Source organism: Cnephaeus nilssonii (assembly GCF_951640355.1).
Source record: "Cnephaeus nilssonii genome assembly, chromosome: 21".
Classification (NCBI taxonomy): Eukaryota; Metazoa; Chordata; class Mammalia; order Chiroptera; family Vespertilionidae; genus Cnephaeus; species Cnephaeus nilssonii.
Genome location: NC_137092.1, coordinates 18023908 through 18047829, shown reverse-complemented (window position 1 = coordinate 18047829; position 23922 = coordinate 18023908). Strand labels below are relative to the sequence as shown.

The 23922-nt window shown below is 44.9% G+C and overlaps 1 protein-coding gene across 10 annotated transcripts in view; it reads right to left on the bottom strand.

Moving 5' to 3' along the window:
* The window catches only part of DNM3 (dynamin 3), a 373749-nt gene that overhangs the window by 255027 nt on the left and 94800 nt on the right, over positions 1-23922 (bottom strand). For 9 of the 10 annotated variants that reach the window (XM_079761529.1, XM_079761527.1, XM_079761525.1 and 6 more), the window contains exons 5-10: positions 12470-12568; positions 11522-11682; positions 9126-9268; positions 5915-6050; positions 4000-4067; positions 553-691 (exon numbers count right to left, since the gene is read on the bottom strand). In XM_079761529.1, coding sequence (XP_079617655.1) covers positions 553-691; positions 4000-4067; positions 5915-6050; positions 9126-9268; positions 11522-11682; positions 12470-12568 — 746 coding nt within the window. Of the gene's footprint in view, positions 1-552; positions 692-3999; positions 4068-5914; positions 6051-9125; positions 9269-11521; positions 11683-12469; positions 12569-20734; positions 21230-23922 lie in introns of those variants that run through there. The other variant, XM_079761530.1, reaches the window with a different exon arrangement.

The following is a 23922-nucleotide window of genomic DNA, read 5'->3' as shown; positions in this document are numbered from 1 at the left end:
AGGCATCATCTTGTTTAATCTGCACTGAGGATGTATTATATTTACTATCATCATCCCCATTTCAGAGAAATTATAAACCTCTAGGGATTCAAGGTCACACAGAGGTGAAGCCAGGATTTGAATCGAGGTTCCCAAGGCTAAGCTCTTAGACCACCCTGCCCCTTCCCAGAATGTCCAGGTTCAAGTGGAATTCATGTAAATTCAGGAAACTTTCCTTGCCGATATACACAATATCAATGATTCCCTTCCCCTAACAATTACCCTCATCTATAGACCAAAGGAAAATTAGTTTTGGGCATTCACCTTGTTCTTCCAACGTGATGTTGACCTGCTTAAGCAACCTATGTGGAATGGATGATAGAAGGCAATATGCCGTCTATCAGGAGATCGAGTCCCCACTCAGTACTTTTCACAACCTTCCCCTTGAGCAAACACACCACCTTCTCTAACAAAGGAGGGGAGGGAGTCAGGCAAAGGGAGGCATGCGGCAGGGTGGGAAAGAGGGGTAAACCAAGCAGGAACTCGTTGGAAAGGTCAGTAATTCAAGCTTACTTTTTTGGTACACTTCTTGACGGTGTTGATTAATTCTTGCATTACCAGATCTACACTCTTCAAGGAAGGCCCTTTCAGCTTCACAATTTGTTTTTTGACTATTGCTTCAAACGCCATGTCTGGAGTAAACAGCCCTGTCCTGAGTGTGAGAAAGAGAGCCGCATGTTAGATTTTTTAAAAAAAATGAGTAGTAATATCCAGTACTCGTTTTGATTGACAGGCCACTTAAAGAAAGCGTGAATACCTAGTTTAAAAGTTACCGAGTGATTTATTCTAGCCACAGTATCATTTGTAATAACTTTAATACTAATATTTCATAATACATTCTGCTCTATAGATGATTAATATTACCTAAAAATAGATCCCAAAGTGTTTATATGGCATATCATCTGGCCTTCTCATTAATTTGTCTCATTTCACAGTCTCACAGCAATAGAAAGGAATGCTACAATGGAAATGGTGCTCTCAATGGACATTTCTCTCTCTAAAGTATTCCAAAAGCAACCCTCTCTTGCCCTCCATGAAGCAGGAAAAGGCCCTCACTTTTGAGCCCTGAAACAGTTGACACCACTGAGAAATTTCGCTCTAGCAAGTGCAGTGGGTCCCCGTCTGAGGTCGGGGGGAAGGGGAGGGAAAAGAAAGCAGTGAAGTAGAACTCGCCTGGGCCCCAGGATGTTGAAATGGTGAGTTTACACACAATAAAAAACAAACAATAACGAAATAGCAAGTGCCTTTTTCATTTGGCTAGAATCCATTCAAATTGGAATCGGAACAATGCTCTTCCTGTGCTGCGCAGGAGCCCGGGAAAGCCGCCGTGTGTGCGCTTCATGGAAAGCGATTCTTCATATTTAAACAGAGTCCGTGAGGGACCTGGACCCTGGGCGCCCGCCCTCCCCAAAGACCGGCAGCTCCTGACTCCCTGGATTCCTAAACCCGCTTCCCTTCCTCTTCTCACCTCTCCCTGCAACACTCAACTCGACCAGTCTCCTTCGGGAAACTGCTTTAACACTCCCTTAACCAGCTGTACGCTACATCCCTCCTCACCATCGACCCTCTGTTCACCTCTGTGGCTAGCTGCGGCGATCACACCAGGTTGGAAGTGTAATTCTCCACCTCGGATACCGAGTAAAATCCACACTGTCCAGCCTAACATAACGAATGTCCCCCTCTGACCCTACCCTTCCTTTTATTTCCTCCTTCCTCCCGTGCGCCCTGTGTCCCCACCACACCGGGCCACCTGCCTGTCCACAAACACACACTCTTCGTTTATGTTTATGTTTATGTTTATGTTTATGTTTATGTTTATGTCTCTGCCTTCGTCTGTGACGTTCACTCCGGAATCCCCGCCCTGTCAGCCGTCCACACCCGCCCGCACTGCACAGCCCGGATCGAAAGTCCACGTCCCGCAGCGCCTGCCCAGTCCTCCTGCCCCCCAGGCCTCCCTCCTCGAACCCCCACATCCGACTCGCGGCAGTGATCGGAGCACGTGCTTAGTCCCCCGGCTACACGGGCAGCAAGTGTCACGATCGCGCTGCGTGTGTTTGTCCACAAGGACCGGCTCCCTCGCCTGCTCAGCACCGGTTCTCAGCACTTGCAGACGGAGAAGGAGCCATCCGGTCCTCCGGGGCAAGGGAGTTTCTGTTACTTGAGGATCTAACAGAATCAACTGGGAGCACCACTTCCCATGCGTGTACTTCAGGGCCTAGAGAGGCATGCCGTTAGGATGTCTTACACACAGGGCTGCACCATCTTCTAGCAAATTAACTCCAGAATCATCGCAACCACCCATCTCTTCTGTTGCTAAGCACCGACATCAGAAACCTACAACACTGAATCGCTGAGCTTTGGCAGTTACAGTCCACAAAAATGTTACTCGTAAGGAGTTTTAAAAGCCAAGTGAAGTACGAAGTAAAAATATTTTGTGACCCAAAATCTGTGACCTGACAGGCACGTTGAAACACGAGCTGCGCCCGCTAAGGAGCACGGCCCCGCTCCACAGCAGAGGCACTCAGGCCGGCAGGGAGAGGGCCGGCCCGCACCGGGACCGCGCGGGCAGCCTGCGGCGGCGAGAGGCTGGGTTTGGTTATAGACGTTCCCCCTTTTTCACTTGGTGAACGCTATGGACTCGCACTAGTTGAGACTTGCAGAGACTTGTCTCCATTTTAAAGCAACAGCTAATTCAAATGTCACAACTCCTTTGGAAAATCACTCAGCACATTCACACTCACGGTCAGGCTTTGCCCGCTCAGGTTCCGTTCCCCAAGTAGTCTCCACTGGGCCGTGTGTGTGGGCACGGCACGTGGGCGCACGGCACGTGGGCGCACGGCACGTGGGCGCACGGCACGTGGGCGCACGGCACGTGGGCGCACGGCACGTGGGCGCACGGCACGTGGGCGCACGGCACGTGGGCGCACGGCACGTGGGCGCACGGCACGTGGGCGCACGCAGCACGCTCTGTTAAGGCTGAGATACCACTGCCTATAGACAGGGGGCGCTTCCCGCCTATGGGAGAATCCAGGAAGTGGGCGGCCTAAGTTTTATCAGCCAGCCTGACTTCAGGACATCTCAATTTAACATATGATCCATTACATTTTGTTAGCCTCCTGGACATGAACTCCAGAAATGTGTGTGTTAAAGTCTTTTTTTCCTCTATCTTAGCTCTTTAAAGAAAGTAAATGCACATAATCCCACGTTACACAAGTTTAAGTTCAGGCACCAAGGCCACTCCCAGCCTCGCGTCCTCTGCTCTCCGGTCTACGTTCCTAACTGCTGTGGACGTGTGCGACCCCGGCTCCATGGACACAGGCTGCACGTCACCCCCTCCGCCCAGCACTGGTCCCTGCACTTGAAGCCCTTTCATCCTCCAGCCCCAACACGCTCCATCCTCTCATGTCTCACTGCATTGCTCCCTATCCCATACACACACACACACACACACACACACACACACACACACACAGAGAGAGAGAGGGAGACATCACACAGACAGATGCAGACACACACAGCACTCCTTTGCCAGCTGAAATCATTCTTGTCCTCTAAACAGACAAGGTTCGACTCGAAAGTTACCACCTTCATTAATCTTTCCCAATCTGGCTCCACAACTCCAGCCAAAAGCAATCTGCCCTGTCTCCGGGTAAGCAACGATGACTTATGAGCACGCCAGGCCTCCCTCCCTGCGAGGCAGGCTCTGGAGAACAAGGGTCCCGGGTCGCGCTCGCAGGGCTGCGAGTGCAGACGTGTTTCTGTTTTTCTAATTGAAAAAGACCGAGAAGGACGATCCCGGGAATTAACCATTGAACCCAAACCAGGATTTCCTACTTCTTCCTCCCACCTCCGTGTTCTGCTCGGCTCAGATGGTGAAAAGGCTACTTCGCTAGCCGTTTATAGACCTCCTCCTTCTTCTCGCAGCCGGGGCGGAAGGCAGGGGAAATGGGGGTCACTTGCCTGATGCCATGTATGTTTTTGATGGCGTAGCTTATTTCTCTTCGCAATTCCTTCTCGTTGAACTCCATCTGCAGATGCAAGATGAGCCACAGTTAGGACACTTAATTCCGTTGACTAATAATACTATTGAATATTAAAGAAGGAGAATAGCTTGGCTTCATTGTTAATAAGTGGATGCTCATGTCTTCCCTAACTTAAACCCAGATGGCCAAAACATGTTTATATGAAGTTCAAGGCAACAGAGCACATGAGGGGCTTCTGGGGGTCTGATTTCTAGTGCAGCAGATTCCAACTCCGTTTTACATAGGAGTGCCGTGTATCAAGGGTGCCTTCTGGGCATAAATCTGGCCACTCGTTTGAAATCTGTAATTTTTCATTCTCTTGCTAAATGTAGGAAATGTCCTCACAGATGAATGCAGGAATAAGGGTGTCTGTCACCGGACCTGTGATCGCGGTCGGGCTGTGCTGAGATGGACAATGGCTGTCTTTCCTCCCTGGCCATTTTAACCACCTGAGCTCAAGGCCTCTTCATAAGAGGAAATACATCATATTTTGCCAATCCAACACAGGGCAGATTGCTGTACGGAGATTTCCCGGAAGGTCTAGGGACCTGGAATTGATGGGGGAGTACGACCAGAGCAGCATGGAGCTTAGACCGGGAAGGGCATCCAGAGAGCATGTGGTTCGGCCTCCCTCCTGACATCTGGCCTCTCCATTTCCCCGCGCACTTGGTGCCACACAACAGTGAATTGCTTTGTTCCCTCCCCTCACCCTGTGGCTGCGCAGCTCAGCCTTCACCAGGCCTCCCTTTCTGTCTGGAAAACTCTTCCCCTCCCTCACCTCCTCCCGCTTGACTAGCTGCTCATCCTTCCAAACTCGGGCGAAGGCCGGGCTCCCTGAGCTCTGGGCAGGGGTTCCTGTCTGTGGGCTGTTTCCATAGCACCCTGTGCTGAAGGTCACCACTGTCCTTAGCACGTTTTAATGAAACGCTCTGTTTACCCATCTGCCTCCCACACCGGGACATAAGCACCCGCCTCTGTAGTGCGGCAAGCCACCCAGTCCCTGAACCACTTAGCTGCCTCCTGAGCGCCTTGCCCGGAACAGGATTCACGCTTACACACAAGCTCGGCTCTGCCCGTTTTCCTCATCTCATGGGCACCAACATGCGCAGCTGTGCGAGCCGAAACCTCGGGAGTCATCTTGAATGTTCTCTTTCTTGCATCCCCCAGATTCAGTCCGAGCCCTGTGGACCCTACTTCCCAAGTCACCAATCCATCCATCCTAACTGGGCACTTTCTTCCTCGGAATTCATTTCCTACGCCCTTCCCTTGGTCAGCCCCATCTGCTCTTTACCTGCCACAGGTGCTCCCTTTAGGGCCCTGTCCTGGGCTGCTTATCTTGAATGACCCTCTTCCTCCCCCACCTTCCATCTTCACAGCTGGCCTCTTCACACCATTGTGCTCATGTTTTCAATGTCCCCTACTCAGAGACACCTTGCCTGAATGTGCCATCAAAAGTGGCTCCCCCCTCCTCTCTCTCTCTCTCTCTCTCTTACATGATCATACTTGAGATCTCTTTAACTTTGTCTATTTCCCCCACCAGACAGTGTTTCTGTCCCAATCACTGGCACCTAGAATAGGTGCTCAAGAAATACGTTTAAATTAATTAGACAATAAATCAATGTCATAGGCACTCAATTAGTATTTGTTGAAATAATTTGAAATCTCATTGAATAAAATTGGAACCATCAGTAAGAAACTATTTCTCTCCTAAATTTCATTACCTGATTATGAAGGCTTTCGTTCCAAGAACTACCTTAGTCCCATACCACCCCCGTAACATTTTATGAAGTTATGTAGAACAGACTATGGAAATGAAGTGAAACCAACAGGGGAAAGCAACGTTTGGTACAAACCTTTACTATCTCAAAAGGAAAGCGTTCATGGAAAATGCGATTGATTTTCGCACCCCCTGAGAGCTCCAGGGTATCTACTTGATCCCCTGAGCCTTCAATTCTCTTCTCAAAGTCCACGGCAAATTGCTGAACCATCCTGCAATTGTGAGAGAGAAATTAATTCCAGTTGAAGTAACCAGACTCTGCATTTCTCATTTCAATTTACTGTGGTTATCGCCTAGAAACCTTTTCCTGGTGTTCTTAGTGGCACCTACTGGCAGAATTAGCATTGCACTTTGCTCCGCACTCAAAATGTAATGATCTGAAATACACATTTTTTCCATTTATTTTAGACATTTAATTAAAATGTATTCTAAATATCTGTGCCATTCAATGCATTCTGTCCATTTCATTGCAGTCATAGAATGCCATTTTAAAATACTTGAGTTCAAGTTAAGCGATAAATCTTTACAGAGAACACACAAGCCACAGCTCCTACGACATCACACCAGGTGTTCCAGTGGCTCTAGCTGACTCCCCTTCCCAAGCAGCTCTCTTCCCCACCCCCAGCATCAGAGAAAATGATCATGTGCATTGGTGACGACTGGATTTAGAAACTCTAATTTTATCATGCTGGAATTACTTTCAAATTCAAAATCTAATAGGAAAAAAAAATACAAACCATCTAATACTTGCAGCATCTTTTATCAAAATCATGGATAAATGAAAAGTAACTGCAAATTATTAAGCCAGGAACATCTAGAATATAATTAGATGTAGCTATAGCTATATCCACACGTATGCTAATGCTAATCTAATTCTTTAAACACCTAGAAGGGTATAATAAATGTATGACACATGCTGAAACAGTGGGAAATTTTAGAAAATGTATGTCCTGCCATTCTTTCCCTGTCCTGCCACTGCAGCCAGCATACGGAACACCCAAGTCCACACTATCCTCGACCTCCTTCTCCCACCTGACAGACTCCTCCCTTCTTCAGGGTCTCATTCACCTTCGCTTTCTCTGGGAACTCACACCTTTGCTCCATGTAACTACTTCTGCTTCCTCGTCTAGGCTCCATTAATATTTTATACTTACCAGAGATATCACATTTATCAGATTAGTTTCCTATATGTTTGTTTCATCTGCTCTACTGTGGCCTCTTCTTGAGGCCAAAAATCTTATCCACTGTTAAATCCCCAGATCCAGATGCCAAGCAGAATATACAGAGATGAGAGGAAGGAAGACGGGCAGAAAGGGAGGAACGAAAGAAAGAAGGAAGAGTGGGTGGGGCAACAAAGGAAGGAACTGAATCACTCATCTACCAGGGAAAGATCTAACTGTGGAAAAGTCTGTAATCTGAATCCAATGGAGTCACAGAGGCAAGACCCAGTCTTCACAAGGACAATAGTTTTGGTTGGATATTAAGATGATGACCTAGCCCGGCCAGCGTGGCTCAGTGGTTGAGCTTCAACCTATGAACCAGGAGGTCACGGTTCGATTCCCAGAAAGGGCACATGCTTGGATTGCACGCTCGACCCCTAATAGGGGGCGTATAGGAAGACAGCCAATCAATGATTCTCTCTCATAATTGATGTTTCTCTCTCTCCCTCTCCTTTCCTCTCTGAAATTAATAAAAACATCTATATATGTAAAAGCCTAATATGCTAAATGTCTGACCACTCAACCAGTTGCGCACTGACCACCAGGGGGCAGACGCTCCAACTGGTAGGTTAGCTTGCTGCTGGGGTCTGGCCAATGGAGACTAGGCAAAGTAGGTTGGACACACCCTGGAGCCCTCCATGATCCCTCCCCAAACCGGCCAACCTCTCTGGCCTCTAAAATACTTCTTTTAATTAATTTCCTTTCAATGTGCACAAATTCATGCACCAGGCCTCTAGTTTTTAAATAAAAGATGAAGACCTAGGACCAACACAGAAATAGCTTTCATTTCTCTGTAACTTGAAGAGTTTTTATAGGTGCTTAACCAAAGCCAAGAATAAAAAGAAAAAAAAATGAACTAGGAAAGAGGTGAATCCAAGAAAAATTTATTTCCTCTTTAAATGGATAAGATGAGCATATAAAATGCTACCTAAATAACTTGAGCACTTAGAAATCCCCCCACAAAGTAAGGAATTATATTATGCATTTTAAACCAAATTAAGGATATTTTGATTGCAAGACTGCAGAGGGAAAAGGGGGCCAATAAGAGGTGGCGAGCATCACCCTGGCCAATATGGCTCAGTTGGTTGGGCATCCTCTCGTGCACCAAAAAGTTGGTAGTTTGATTCCTGGTCAGGGCACATGCCCAAGTTGGAGGCAGCCAATCAATGTTTCACTCTCACATCAATGTTTCTCTTTCCCTTTCCCTTCCCTCTTCCTTCTTCTCTCTAAAAATCTTTAAAAGAAAAAAAAAAAAAGAGATGGCAAGCATTATCTTTGGAGATGGACTTCATATGTCCTGGAATACAGGTGGATGGGGTGGGGGTGGGGGTGGGGGTGGGAGGGTGTCTTCTAGTTGAGAGGACCCTGAGGCAAGTTACAGAACAGGGATAAAAGGACAGATGAGGCTGGAAGGGACCAGGAGAGGGAGTCGGGGTAACAGACACAAGGAGCTGGTCATTCGCTAACAACGCCACAATCCTATCCCAAGGCCCCACAGGGATAAACCTAGTAACCAGAGATAAGATGGGAAGATCGTGAAGGAATAAAAAGATACTTGGCAGTTTTCATGTTTGCATGTTCAGAGGGTTAATTAAAATCATTAAGGACAAGGATAAAGAAATTTCAATGTGCAGTACTTTTCTACTGAATCCTTGGTTCTCATTCCGCTGAAAAAACACATACACACATCATATGAAAATGATTGGGGAACAAAAGGTAAGTACAAGTGACACTGAGGGAAGGTGGACAATCCAGGTGACACTTCCAACAGAAGCTCTGCCCACTTCTCATTCTAAGGGCAAAAACACCCCTGCTGAGTTACCATATTGGTATTACCCATTTACTGAATGCAGTGATAAAAACACAATAAAATTGTGCATGGGGATGAGCAACTGGTTAAATTTATGACAACAATTATTCTTCAAGAAAATGTAAAGATTCAAGGCTCACTGTATAATCTATACAAAGCCTCATGTACTTAACCGCTACTTCTTGACGGATAATAGACTGAGGCAAAAGCAAAAGGGAGAAACTGCAGGGCGGAGCAGGGGAGGGAGAGGGGCTCACTGCAGCAGGGCTTTGGTCTTCCTGGTGGGGTCCTCGGGCTTGAAGTTCTTGTAGGCGTCGACTTCGTGTTCTATGGAGAGCATCTGGGCCTGCAGTTTGTTCCTGAAGTTTGGCAGGGTGTCTCGAATGTGGTTGGTGAGTTGCTAAATAAAACAAAACAAAATATCACACACACATACGACAGGTTGAAGATTAGCTCGTAAAGTTGAAGATTAGCTCGAGAGACAAAAACTTGGCCTTCGCTGTTTTTCTTTTTTATATATATACTAGAGGCCCGGTGCACGAAATTCGTGCACGGAAGGGGATTGTCCCTCAGCCCGGCCTGTACCCTCTCCAATCTGGGACCCCTCGAGGGATGTCCGACTGCCCGTTTAGGCCCGATCCCACTGGGATCGGGCCTAAACGGGCAGTCGGACATCCCTCTCACAATCCAGGACTGCTGGCTCCCAACTGCTTGCCTGCCTGCCTTCCTGATTGCCCCTAACCGCTTCTGCCTGCCAGCCTGATCACCCCCTAACCACTCTGCTGCCAGCCTGTTTGCCCCCAACTTCCCTCCTCTGCCGACCTGGTCACCCCTAACTGCCCTCTCCTGCAGGGTTGATCACCTTCAACTTCCCTCCCTTGCAGGCCTGGTCCTTCTCAACTGCCCTCCCTTGCAGGCTAGGTGCCTCCCAACTGCCCTCTCCTGCTGGCCATCTTGTGGTGGCCATCTTGTGTCCACATGGGGGCAGGATCTTTGACCCCATGGGGGCAGCTATACTGTGTGTTGCAGTGATGATCAATCTGCACATTACTCTTTTATTAGATAGGATAGAGGCCTGGTGCAGGGGTGGGGGCCAGCTGGTTTGCCCTGAAGGGTGTCCTGGATCAGGTGGGGGTTCCCTTGGGGTGTGGGGCGGCCTGAGTGAGGGGCCTGTGGTGGTTTGCAGGCCGGCCACGCCCCCTGGCAACCCAAGCGAGGCCCTGGTATCTGGGATTTATTTTCCTTCTACAATTGAAACTTTGTAGCCTGGAGCGGAGCCAAGCCTGGGGCTCCCTCCGAGGCAGGCAGCCATTTGTGTTGGGGTTATAATTGAAACTTTGTTGCCTTAAGCGGGTGGGCCTGGCCAGGGTGTGAGGAAAGCTTTGCTTCCCCTGTTGCCGGCGGCAACCCTGGCCTGCTCTCTCAAGCTCCATTCTGCCGCCATTTGTTTGAATTTGTTTACCTTCTATAATTGAAACTTTGTAGCTTGAGTGGAGGCTTAGGCCTTGCTAGGGCAGGCGGAAAGCTTGGCTTCCTCTGTTACCTAGGAAACCTTGCTCTTGTGGCTGTAGCCATCTTGGTTTGGGTTAATTTGCATACTCGCTCTGATTGGATGGTGGGCGTGGCTTGTGGGTGTGTCGGAGGTATGGTCAATTTGCATATTTGTCTATTATTAGATAGGATATATTTTTTAATTGTTGATAGTATTACAGATATCTCTCATTTCTCCCCCTCTCTTTATTCCCCCTCCTCCCAGCCCCTACCCAGCCCCCCAGGTCTTTACTACCCTATTGCCCGTGTCTATGGGCTATGCATATAAGTATATAAGTTTTTTGGTTTATCTCTTCTCGTTCCCCCAACCCCACATTGAGGCATGTCAGTCTGTTCCATGCCTCCATGCTTTGCTTCACTGTTTTTCTAATTGCTCAACACTGGAGAAATAATACACACAGTTGAGACTGAATGTAGAGACAGGTAGTCAGAAGCAGCTCAGACCCTCTCCTCCACTGCTGGAGGCGATGCTCGAAATGGCTCAGAGTTACTCGCAGGGGCCATCTGGGGTAGCCTGTTCAAATGCAGCTGATGTTACCAGTGAGGATGCCTAGCAACACCCGGCAGGGATGGATGATCAGATCACTTACCTTGTCCAAAGAAACCTTAAGTTATAATGTGGTGGAAATGAAGGAGTAGAGAGCTATGCGGGTGCCTGATGTTCTCAGGAGACATGGCTCCCCACCCTGGTGGAGCTCGGAGGTACTGTCAGCTGCGAATCTCCTCTCCGTTCTACAGCCCAGACAGGTGCTTCCTCTTGCCTCTACCTATAGCCCCAGCCTAACCGTGCTGGGTCACTGGCTTATGCCTTCAACAGGTTACATATAAAAATGTGTACCCCTGGTTCTCTGTTCCTCAATAAGTATGTCTTTCTGCTTTGAGCACTGTTCTTTCAATAATATTACGGTGGATTATTCTATTCAAGATAACCGTAACAATGTGGCTCTAAATATTTATATTCGTTTTTTTAAATTCCTATCATTTAAGCTGCATATCTTATGTTAAGAAAAAAATGAATATAAAAATAAGAGAAATGAATTCCAATAGTCACTTACATATTTCCTTAATTGTTCCTGTTGCTTGAAAGCACATTTATTTTTACCTGATTAAGGACCTTCTGTAGGTGCGGGGTTCCCATCCGATCGGCAATATGTCTGTAAGCCGGGTGTGAGAGAAAAAATTTCCTCTCCGCCAGCATGGCGGCCTTGATGTCCTTCTTCCCATCAATGTCCTTTTGGCTTCTGTTCACCACCCCCACGTAACCTGAAACAGAACACACACCTATGGTGTTTGGGGCACTCTTTGTTGTTTATTTTGGGGAGATTGCAAGGCTCTCAAAGAGGCTGAATAAAAAAGGCAAAATTATTAAGGCCTGAGGAATGGGTCCCTTTACAAAACTCAACTTGAGACATCAGTATTTAACAAAGGCTGGTTGATTTGGCTAATGGCAATATTTTAGCATTAACACAATAATGTCCTTTGCCCTTAAAAGCTCTGTGCATTTTAATAAAGTATGTTTCTGCTCGGCCGGTGTGTCTCAGTGGTTGAGCATTCCATGAACCAAGAGGTCCCAGGTTCGATTCCTGGTCAGGGCACATGCCTGGGTTGTGGTCTCAATCCCCATTAGGAGGTGTGCAGGAGGCAGCCAATCAATGATCCTCTCTTATCAATGTTTCTGTCTCTCTCTCTCTCCCTTCCTCTCTCTCTCAAATCAATTTTTTAAACCTTTTTTTAATAGAGTATGTTTCTTAGCATTTTTGTCATATAGCAGGTAAATCAGATTTAGAAGAGGACAGTATATATTTACGCTGTCTTTGAATATTTATACGCTTCCTTCCAACCCCTCCCTTTTTCTGTTTTCTTGTTCCTGTTAAGGAATAGTTTTCCCCTTGGATCATTTTTCATATGTCTATTTCATAAAAAGTATAGCTAAATCATAAGCCCATTCCTCACACCTGAGGCAGCATGAAAACCAAGCCTCCCACTGGTCTGCCCATTATTTCTCTGCCACGTCATCAAAGGAATCCCTGTGGGGCACACGGTACGTTACCCCTGCGAAGAGGCAGCAGCTTATTCTCTAGAATGTCCCTGGCATCCGTTCCCTCATCCATAAGGTCCAGTTTGGTGATGACGCCAATGGTTCTCAGACCTGCAGTACAAACAAACCCGACATTGCACAGTCTGCAGGAAACGAGCAAATTGTAGAGACATAGTTCTCCCCATGCGAAGCATAAAGCACTCATATGCCTGGTCCCTTTCCTGCTCCTCTCTCTAATCTGCTACCCCAGGCCGGTCTGGGGGACTCCGATGGGATGAGGAGGAGAGTTTTGAAACCACCCATCCATGAGCTAACTTCCTATTTAACAGGGAAAAAATAAAGTTGTATCACCAAATACTTTTAAATCATGAGTTTATTTTTGTATCTTGCATACATGGCAATTATACATTTACATTTTCCTCCCAGGTACTGCACATAACATGCATGCTTACATTTTTTTATGTATGACATTATTTAAAAACATAAACACGGGCCAATGATGAGAGTGCATTAAAAATCAAGGCTTATTATTGATCCAGTTCTGGAGCTGGGTCCAGTACAGCATTAACCTTTTGCACTCGGATGTCGAGATTAAAATTACTCTTTGAATGTATCAATAATTTGAAATATAAAAAAATCCAAATAAATAAGTTTGTATGAAAAGAAACTCCAGTTTTTTATTCTACTGCGCGCTTTGTAAAATCTGGGGTATTTAAAAAATTAAATCCCGAGTAGAATAAAGGAATCGAGAAAAAAGCGAGCGAGTGCAAAGGGTTAAGCTAGTGACAGCCCATCAGTCCATTGTGTGTGGGGCCCACATCGCTCTGGGCCATGTGGGCAAATGCAGAGTGTGAGAGCCCCACAAGCCAGGAGCACGAACCAAGAGCAAGAGAGAGAGAGAGCTCCTTTGTTTAGGAGATTATATATCTCAAATTTTCCCATGCTTGCAGTGGCCACCCCTACTCTGGCCAATGACCTGTTCCCAGGTGTGACTGACAGACAAGTACCTTCCCTATGTCACTCGGACTTTCCTGGGCTTGTGTCCATTTGGCCTTCCCTTTGCTCCATTCCAGTTATTCATAACTGGGTTCATGACAACAGGATCCATAAAATATACTGAATCACTTTGAAGGTATTAAGAGATTTCAAACTTCCGAAGGTGAGGTTGGGGGAGCATTAGTGATAGACATATAGAAGATTATGCAAACAGAGAGTCAACTATCAATCTCAAAGGCAGCATCATGGAAATGTAATCATAATTTACCACATGGCTTAGCTGTGAATAACATTTCAGAATCATACATATTCATTAGTGAAATGTGAAGGGTAAGTGTATGCATGTGTGTGTAAGTATATGTGGGTATGGGAGAGGGATACAGAACAGCTGAATCTTCTCTGCAGCAGAAAGTCAAAAAAGAATATCTAAAATTTTTTAAAAATCAAGAAATATTAGTATAAGAAGATCACATAAAAGTATGGAGGGGAATACAAAAAGAAAAAGCTAAAATGGTTGAAAGTGGAAGCCTCTGGAAATAAGTAATCAAGAGTTGGGAGGAATGGGGAAGGGACTGATACTTTGATTCAAAGCCTTTGGGACTGTTTTTTTTTTTTTTTTTTTTTAGCTACATACATTTAGAACATTAATAAAAATAAAAGTTGAATTTTAAAAGCATTTTCTTTACTGCTCCCTTATTTATAAGAAGGCTAAGGAGTCTGTGCTTGGCAGTGTGCCCAAGGAGATCCCTGGCCTTTTCATGTTTAGATGTACAAATAGGCAGCTTAAAATCACCAATGAAGTCCTGCTACCAGACTGCAGACCCACACTGACAGACCTCAAAGCCTTGGCCAGAGGGTTTCCAAGGCAGCATGTTTTGCAAACACTTCACTGGAAATCTGAAGACTTAGATAAAAACAGTAATAGAGACCAATTATTGAGCCCTGATTATTAGCCCGCCTCATCTAGGGCTTGAAATGACTCTATGCAGTAGGTACTACTATTATTTCCTCAATTACACAGATGAGGAAAGGGAGACTTGGAGAGGACGAGTTCGCTGTGTAAAAGCTCACAGCCTGTAGGGTGTGAAACCCAGGCAGCCTACTTCCATTTTTAATCACTATATTTTTCTGCCTTCCAATTTTTCGCTAGATTCTACAAGTGATTATCTGTGTTCTTTGGCAAGTTCATTAGATGTCTCTTTTGAGCCCAGAATTCTGGGGTGGAGAACAACTCCCAGATTTAGAAGAGATTAGATAAAGTAATAAGTAAACTGAAGAGTAATTTAATAAAATTCTTGCCCTCCAACTAAAAGGAAAATATAAATAAGTTAAGAGCTAATAAGTAATGTGTGATATTGTTTCAATTATGTTTCTCTTCAGGAAAGAATAGCCACAATGATGAGCTCTGATGAGTTCTAATGAAGACCTTGAAAAGACCCAATGCACATCAAAGGTCTGATTCTTATATGGCCTAGAGGCCAAGAGCACTGGCCCAAGCATTGCCTCTTATTAGCTCCAAGACATTAGTTTCCTCATCAGGTGTAACCACATCAATAGCAGAACCATTCGTCACAGCTTACATTTGATGCCGGAATAATTATTCTTTTTAAAAATTAACTTTTAGAGAGAAAGGAAGGGAGAGAGAAATGCTGATGTGAGAGCCATCCACTACTGGTAATCGAGCCCACAACCTGGGCACATGCCTAGACCAGGAATTAAACTGGCAACCTTTCAGTGCACCGGACAATGCCCAACCAACTGAGCCACACCAGCCAGGGCTGGAATAACTTTTAACAGCATCCCCTTTAACGCTTAAAGGGCTTCCTGTTTGAAGAGTAAGTTATAGCTCAGCCAGCGTGGCTCAGTGGTTGAGCATCAACCTATGAACCAAGAGGTCATGGTTCAATTCCCAGTCAGGGCTTGATCCCCAGTAGGAGTCGTGCAGGAGGCAGCTAATGAATGATTCTCTCTCATCATTGATGTTTCTATCTCTCTCTCCCTCTCCCTTCCTCTCTAAAATAAATAAAAAATATATATTTTTAAATAAGAATAAGTCATATGTTCACTGTGACTCATCCATAAAATGAGAAACCAGTAAGTGAGGAACTTGGAAGTTGCCACTGTGTCCAAAGAATAAGTCAAAAGCAGAACAGACTGAAAAATCAACAAATCCTTCTTAGATTCATCAGACAAGTGGAGTCATAAAGCATTGCCCCCCAAATTTGGAGCGACAGACAGATGTATACAGACATTTCACAACCCAGAAGCAGAAAACCCCGAGGGAACCGGGGCCCAGGAAGGAACACCTGTAATGGATGAACTGCTGAATGTTCAGTGAGGAGAATCTCAGAGTAGAAAACTGCCCGGGGACCCAGTCATAATAGGAACCCATACTTTTGTTAGTTTTGCCTCCAGGAGCTCAACCAAATCCTCACAGTGATTGTCTGAGAAAAATCCCCTCGTGCCTCCAGTGGGAGAAAACAACCTGCTTTTGAAAGTGGGTGAAAGTCTGGAAAGACACCTATCCAAAGAAGATACACAGACGGCAGGTATGTATCTGAAAAGGTGCTCTAGACCACATGTCATCAGGGAAATGCAAACTACAGCCACAGTGAAATAGTACTACGCACCCACTAGAGTGGCCAAAATCCAGAACACTGACAACACCAAATGCTGGTGAGGAAGTGGGACAACAGGAACTCTCCTTCGTTGCTGATGGGAATGCAAAATGGAGCAGCCACTGTGGAATATAGTTTGGCAGTTTCTTACAAAACTGAACATACTCTTACCATGGGGCCCAGTAATGGCACTCTTTAGCATTTACCTGAGGGACGTGAAAGCATGCCCACACAAACACTTGTATGCAGATGTTTACAGCAGCTTTACTTATAACTTCCAAAACTTGGAAGTAAACCAAGACGTTCTCCAGTGGGTGAATGGATACATTAACTGTGGCACATCCAAACAATGGAATAGTAGTCAATGCTAAAAAGAAATGAGCTATCAAGCCATGAAAAGACATGGAGGAGCCTTAAATGCCTGTTATTACTAAGTGAAAGAAGCCATCTGAAAAGACTATATAGTATAGGAGTCCAACCACATGACATTCTGAGGAAGGCAAAACTATGGAGGCAATAAAAAGATTTGTGGTTGCCAGGGGAAGGGGAGGCAGGAGTGGAAAGCAGAGCACAGAGGGTTTTTAGGGCATCGAAACTATTCCGTACGAGATTACAATGGATAGATGTCACTATACATCTGTTCAAACCCATCGAACGTACAACACCAAAAGTGACCCCTAATGGAAACTATGGACTCTGAGTGATAACGATGTGTCAGTGTAGGTCCATTTGCACCCCTCCAGTGGGGGATGTTAATAGTGAGGGAGGCTGTGCATGTGTGGGGACAGGGTGTGTATATAGGAACTCCCTGTACCTCCCATTGGGTTACTCTGTGAACCTAAAATGGCTCTAAAAAATAAAGTCTATTCATTAAAGACAATTAAATACCAACACATGTAAAGTACTTGGTACATAAAAACCACCCAATACATGAAAGTGGTGATCTCACCAACTTTGTTTCCCATCACTGCTCTCACTCTGCTCCAGTCCTGAGCTCTCAATATCACACAACCAGATGCAGTTCTCCATGGGACCATGCATTTTCGCCTCCTCACTTCCTATCACCATCCCCCTCACCTCCACATAGCCTTCCCTTCTCTTCTTTTCTCGGTCAACGCCTACCATCTTCAAAATCCTTTCCAGGCCTGTCCTGCAGGTCCGTAATCAGACTCCCACAAGCGTACGTTGGGAGTCCTTCCTCCGCGCCCTCAGAGCTCTCTGTGTCACAAACATCAGCGTTCTGACATGACACTAGGAATCTGCTTATTTGTCTATCTCACTCAATAAGCATGTCAGGATCTCTTCAAGAATAAAATAACATCGAATCTGCATATTCTAAGCAATTCATATAGATGCCAAACAGAGTGGGAACTCAATGCATGTTTATTTAGTAAATAAATAAATGAACGAGCCTGACTGGTTTGGCTCAGTGGATAGAGCGTCAGCCTGCGGACTGGGGGGTCCCGGGTTCGATTCCGGTCAAGGGCATGTACTTTGATTGCGGGCACAACCCCAGCGGGGGTTGTGTAGGAGGCAGCTAATCGATGTTTCTCTCTCATCGATGTTTCTAACTCTCTATCCCTCTCCCTTCCTCTCTGTAAAAAATCAATAAAATATATTTTTAAAAATAAATAAATAAATAAATGAACGAAAAAACAAGCCTATTTATTTTTCTTAGATCCAGATAAGAGTTGAAATACAAATTCCAGAAAGGAAAGATACCATTCTACCATGTTACCTGTGTTTGTTGTCAGCACAGTGGTTTTCCTATAAGAACACTGCCATTTCTTCATTGATGAATGCAACTAAATTACAAGTAGTGTGTTGTTTCACCTAATTAAGAAATGGGACAAAACCAAGCCAGGAACCACATTAGCAGTTTCCAGAAAAGTAATCTGGAACACTGTACACTAACACAACAGCAAAGAAAAAAAATCAATGAAGAGTTAGTGTAAACATGTATATAGCAAAATTAAAAACAGACTTAGGGAATTAGATGTCCTTCAGTTAATGCATTTTTTTTGTTTTGGGTTTTGGTGAGGTTTGGGGGGGGGGGTGGTGAAGTAAATGTTGTTGTTTTTTTTCTGCTTGGCAAAGACTATGGAATATTTTATTTCTGCAAGCAATCAGCGATGAATGGAAATAGTTTCATGGTGTGTTTTTTCCTATAAGTTTTCCATGAACATTATTTCCTTGTTACTTCCAGAAATTCTGAATAGCACAGTTTTTATTTTCAAAGTCAGGTAATATTATTCCATGTGATACTTGGTAAAATATTAAGTGATAGAAAACATAAAAATTACAGTTGCTATGGTAACAGTCTCTATCTTGCTCACCAATATATGCCCAGAGTCTAGCAAAATGCTTGAAAGATGTTTTTAAAACGTATTTTTATTGACTTCAGAGAAGAAGGTAGAGGGAGAGAGATAGAAACATTAATAATGAGAGAGAATCATTGATCGGCTGCCTCCTGCACGCCCACACTGGGGATGGAGTCCCCAACCCAGGCATGTGCCCTGACAGGGAATCAAACCATGACCTCCTGGTTCATAGGTTGACGCTCAACCACTGAGCCACGCGGGCCAGGCAAACGATTTAATATTTGTGGAAGGAAGAGAAGAGAGGAGAAGAAAGACAAAGGAGAGAAAGGAGGAGTCCCTGGCTGTGGGCCTGGACCTGTTACGGCCTTCCCACTCTTACCTTCTCATGCAGGAGTTTTTACTGCAGACAATAACACAGCCCTCAGCAATCTATTTGGAATCCTGAACAGATACTGCAGACAGCTGACTGCTGACCACAAAATGTTCTGGCCCAGAACGCCATCCAGGCCTCTGCCAGCAACAGCAAGGAAACTGTCCGGAATTCCAGCTGGTGAACGTGGTACTAGATAACACCAACTATCTATCTCTCTCTCTCTCTCTCTCTCTCTCTCTCTCTCTCTCTCTCTCTCTCTCTCTTAAAGTCCCCCTTCACTCCCAAGCCACATCCAAGATCCGCTGGTCATCTCTCCTCTTCTGAACAGGAGAAACTGAAAAGCTCCTCCTACAGCAAGAGTTTCTCATTCAATCTATTGGCTCTGCTGGCACCTACTATATAGGGAACCTGATTTGCATTATATGTGCCACTATGAGCACCATTACAAGAAACTATGGTTTACACACACACACACACACACACACACACACACACACACACACGCACACGCACACACGCGCACACACACACACACACACACGCACGCACACACACGCACGCACATGCATAGGAACTAAAACTGCTTTCTGAAAGGGTTGGCTCCAGCTCTGTGCGTCATCATGGCTTATAAAGATGACAACACAAATGTGGACGGAGCCTTGGCAAATGATAATGTTGGCAATCCTGAGCAAAGCCAGGCAGAATCAGGAAGTGGAAAGCAAGGGTTAACTTTACAGGGAGATATTTAAGTTTAATAGCTCTATGCTTCCTGAAACTGCTAAAACTATTGGTTTTTTTAAAAGTCTTCTTTAACAGGAATTTCTGCAGGAAAAATAACTGCATATCTGAAACTTGACAGCCACAAACACACTTTTTAAGCAATGAAACAAATTAATTTTATGTCATACTCTTAAACTGCCAGACACTTTCTAAGTACTTTGCAGACATTAACTCATTTCATAACAACCCTGTAAGGAAGGAATTACAATTACCCCCATTTTACAGATGAGGAAACTGAGGCACAGAAAAGTTAAATCAGTTGCCCAAGATCAGAAGCTGGTAAGGAGTGGAGCCAGGATTCAAACCCAGGAAGTTTGGCTCCAGTTTATGCTATTAAACACTAGGCTTCCCTGTTTTACAATACAATTTTATGTTGTATGCTTTTATTTATGTAACTTCTTATTAAGGCAAAGTTTCTGTAAAATTTTCTCTTGGTTATTTTAGCATAACAGCTTGTCCTTCATTCCAGCAAACTGCCCACTTCCTCCCTTTGTGGCCATTCTGCCAGTCCTCTCACTGTGCCATCTGGAACCATCTCTGTTGTCACCAAATTGCTCCAACACACTCCTGCTCTGGTCTAAACAATGCTTTTCACTTCCTTGCTGTCACTAACACCCAGTTCTCTCCCCCATGCCTTTTGGGTGGGGACTGCATGTTTTCCTGAGCTCCCTGGAGCTCAGGGTTGGAGGAAAAGAGAGTAGACATTAATGAAGTTTTCTCACTCCCCGGAGCTGCTCCAAACCTAGTTCCTCCTAGTTGCTGCCATCTAGGAAATGCCCAGACACCACCATATTCAGCGCGCGTGTGCGCGCGCGCGCGCGCGCGCGCACACACACACACACACACACACTCTTAATTGAAGGTTTTAGTATCATGCTATTCCTTACTATCCTTACTTCCACCATTATCCGAGCAGCTTTGTTGTTTGTGGAGATGACGTATCCAGTTCTCTTGTGTATTTAGTTTCTTGATCTCTCCTACTCAGTGATTGTTGCCTGCATATGCCATTGTAGCAGTTTCCTCCCATGATCACATCCTGGACATTTGTAATGTGGACTTGTTCCATCTGTACATCATAAACTCTTACAGTCCACTCTCTAACCACAGACTCCTGTTCTTCCCATGCCTTTGCTCTCCGACCTCATCCAGAACCCCATCCCTGAACCATCCCATTTCCCCAAAAACTTACAGGTCCTGTCTGGCTTCACTTTCTTCCCTTCTTCCAAGGATTTCACAGTCCACCTTTCCAATGAGTATTTTTCCAATATCCTCAACTCTTTTGCCCACTTTGTCTTCCATCCAACAGATCCTGCAAAATTCTGACTCAAAAGCAATCCAAATATTTGCCTGTCCAGCCCCCTGGCTGCTTGATGCACATGCGCTCTGCCTCAATGGAGTCCTTCAGTGTTGCCCACTTGCTCCTTCTTCCTTTCCCCACAGCGATTGTTCAAAATACCTTGCTCCTCAAACATCTTACACAACCCCCTGCTCTCCCATCCTCCTTTCCACCCTCCACTCCCAGTTTTTTTCTCAGCCCATAGCCTTGCTTCCAACTTAGAAAAATCTACGTCAACAGGCAATAAATTCTTCAAATGCCTCTCCAGATACCTCCAAATTAACCACTATCTGCATGTACTTTCTTACTTCATTCCTGTGTCAGTCGAAGAAATGGTTCTCCTTCTATTCAAGAAACATTGCAGAGAAAGAATAGAGGGAGGAAAAGGGAAAGAAGGGAAAGGGGAGGGAGGATGGAGGATGGATAGGGGGAAAGGGAGAGAAGGAGGAAGTATGGAAGGAGGGAGGGAGGGAGGGAGGGAAGATGAAAGGAGGGAAGGAGAGGAAGGAAGAGAGGAAGAAAGAAGAAAGGAAGGGAGTTGGAGGGAGGGACCCTGAAATCAGCTAGGGAAAATGAAAGTCTTAGAGAAATTTAGAAGTTTTGATTCTGTTTTTTTAATGGTCATATTTTATATAAATAAACTGCCACAAAATAACTCTATGGATCTGGTTTGAGCAGATATTCTGGGGATGGCTTGTAGAATATGTTTTTATAGCAACTTTTAAAAGAACTACTACTATGCCAATGGTAATGTCAGAAGTTTGTGGTCGCATCAGAATTCAGGAGTAAGATTTAAATGTATAAGTGACTATTAATTGTATTTAAATGTCTTTGAATTTTTTTAATCCTCACCTGAGAATATTGACTTTATTTAGACAAAGAAAGGGACAGGGAAGGAGAGAGAGAAACATCAACATGAGAGAGAAACATTAATTAGTTGCCTCCCACACACACCCAGAGAGTGGATAGAAATGGTGACCTATTTGGTGTACGAGAGGGGACCACACTCCAACCAACTGAACCACATTGCCAGAGCTAAAGGTCTTTGAATTTTGAAACAAAAAGACATGAGAACACAATTGTTCTTTAATACTAAAGTCATTTTAATTAAACTTTGAATAGCAATGCAACACATTCATATCCTATATAATAAAGGGTAATATGCAAATTGACCATCACGCCCTCACAAGATGGCTGCCTATGACCAGGATGGCAGGGGGATTAGTGAGGGACGACCAAAGGACTGAACAGCAGGCTGCGTGGGGCGACCAGGCCAGCAGGGGGGCCATGAGGGGCGACCAGGATGGCAGGGGGGACAGTTGGGGGCAACCAGGCCAGAAGGAGGGCAGTTGGTGGTGGCCAGGCCAGCAGTGGGGGGAAGTTAGGGGCAACCAGGCAGGCAGACAGGTAAAGCAATTAGGAGCCAGCAGTCTAGGATTATGAGAGGGATGTCCGACTGCTGGTTTAGGCCCGATCCCCGGGATGGGGTCTAAACTGGCAGTCAGACATCCCCCGAGGGGTCCTGGATTGGAGAGGGTGCAGGCCGGGCTGAGGGGACCCCCGCCATGCATGAATTTCATGCACCAGGCCTCTAGTATTAATATAATGAGAATTCCGGAGAAAAGATTCATATCTCTAATTTGCAATTAAGGGAGAGATTATGTTTTATTGCTTTCTTACATATTTTTTAGACTTTCTCATAAACTGTATTCCTTTTTCACATACAAATTTCAACATTCAACCTCCACAAAGAGCAACTGAGGGAAAATTCGAACATGTTCATGCCACATCTCTACAGTGACCCCCAGTGGCTGAAGGAAGGAACATGTCAGTGTTAGCAATCCACATCTCACATTTCCTTTCACACTGATAAAATCTTGATGACAATAACACGTTCCACTTTCATAGCACATTCACTTCTGGCAATGTGCCTTCACACTTCTCTCTTTCATTCCTATTTTTATAAAAGAATTCAAATACATATCTATTCATATTCCTGATCTAAATCTATTCTCTTTCTTCTCTTTTACAGTACATTTCACAATCAAGTTCATTTTATCTTTCCCAATGAAAACAGCATGTCTAAAGAGCATATACTTTTAAGATCTACTCTCTTAGCAACTAAAAAAGCCTTTTTAAAAACCTATAAGATAAATATTCTTTGTTGTCAAGTTTCCAAGTCTATGGTTCAACATATTTTTTATGGTATATATAAATCTTGATATAATTTTAGACATAATTCTATGATTCAACATACACTGAGTGGCCAGATTATTATGATCACTGAATGCATAATAATCTGGCCACTCAGTGTGTGTGTGTGTGTGTGTGTGTGTGTGTGTGTGTGTGTGTGTGTGTTGGAGGCCCGGTGCATGAATTCATGCATGGGTGGGGTCCGGCCAGCCTGGCCAGGGGGAGGGGACATGGGTGGTTGGCCAGGCCTGGCCGGACCCCACACCTGCTGGTCGAACTCCTGCTCAAGGGGACAATTTGCATATTAGCCTTTTATTATATAGGATATACACTGAGTGGCCAGATTATTATGCATTCAGAGATTATAATAATCTGGCCTCTCAGTGTACATTTTAAAAGCTCGAATGGAAGCTTTCTACACTAGGGCCAGCCTATTCATCAACCTACGGATGAACTAATTACTCTCTTTTGCAAATGGGCTAATTTCTAACAAAAGCTTGAACAAACCTACTTGAATTGTACATGCATGGAACTTTAACATTCAAGTACATACAATGCAAAATAGCAGCATAATTTGAAATGTGCATCTGTAATTCCCAGACTTCAGAGTATTATGGTATGATGATATATTGCACACACTTCCTATCAAAGTTCTGATCATACAGGAGTGTAGAGTCATGTGTTTCTGTGCTCCCTGCTTTCTTCAGAGCAGACGTTTAAGTTATTCCCTGGTCAAGCCTAATACACAGTAGATGCTCATTTAAAAGGATGATTGATTGAACAGAACTGATATAAAAATGATTTTTTTCAAAGACCAGGAGCCTTTTTTGTTTTAGCCTCTGTTCTTA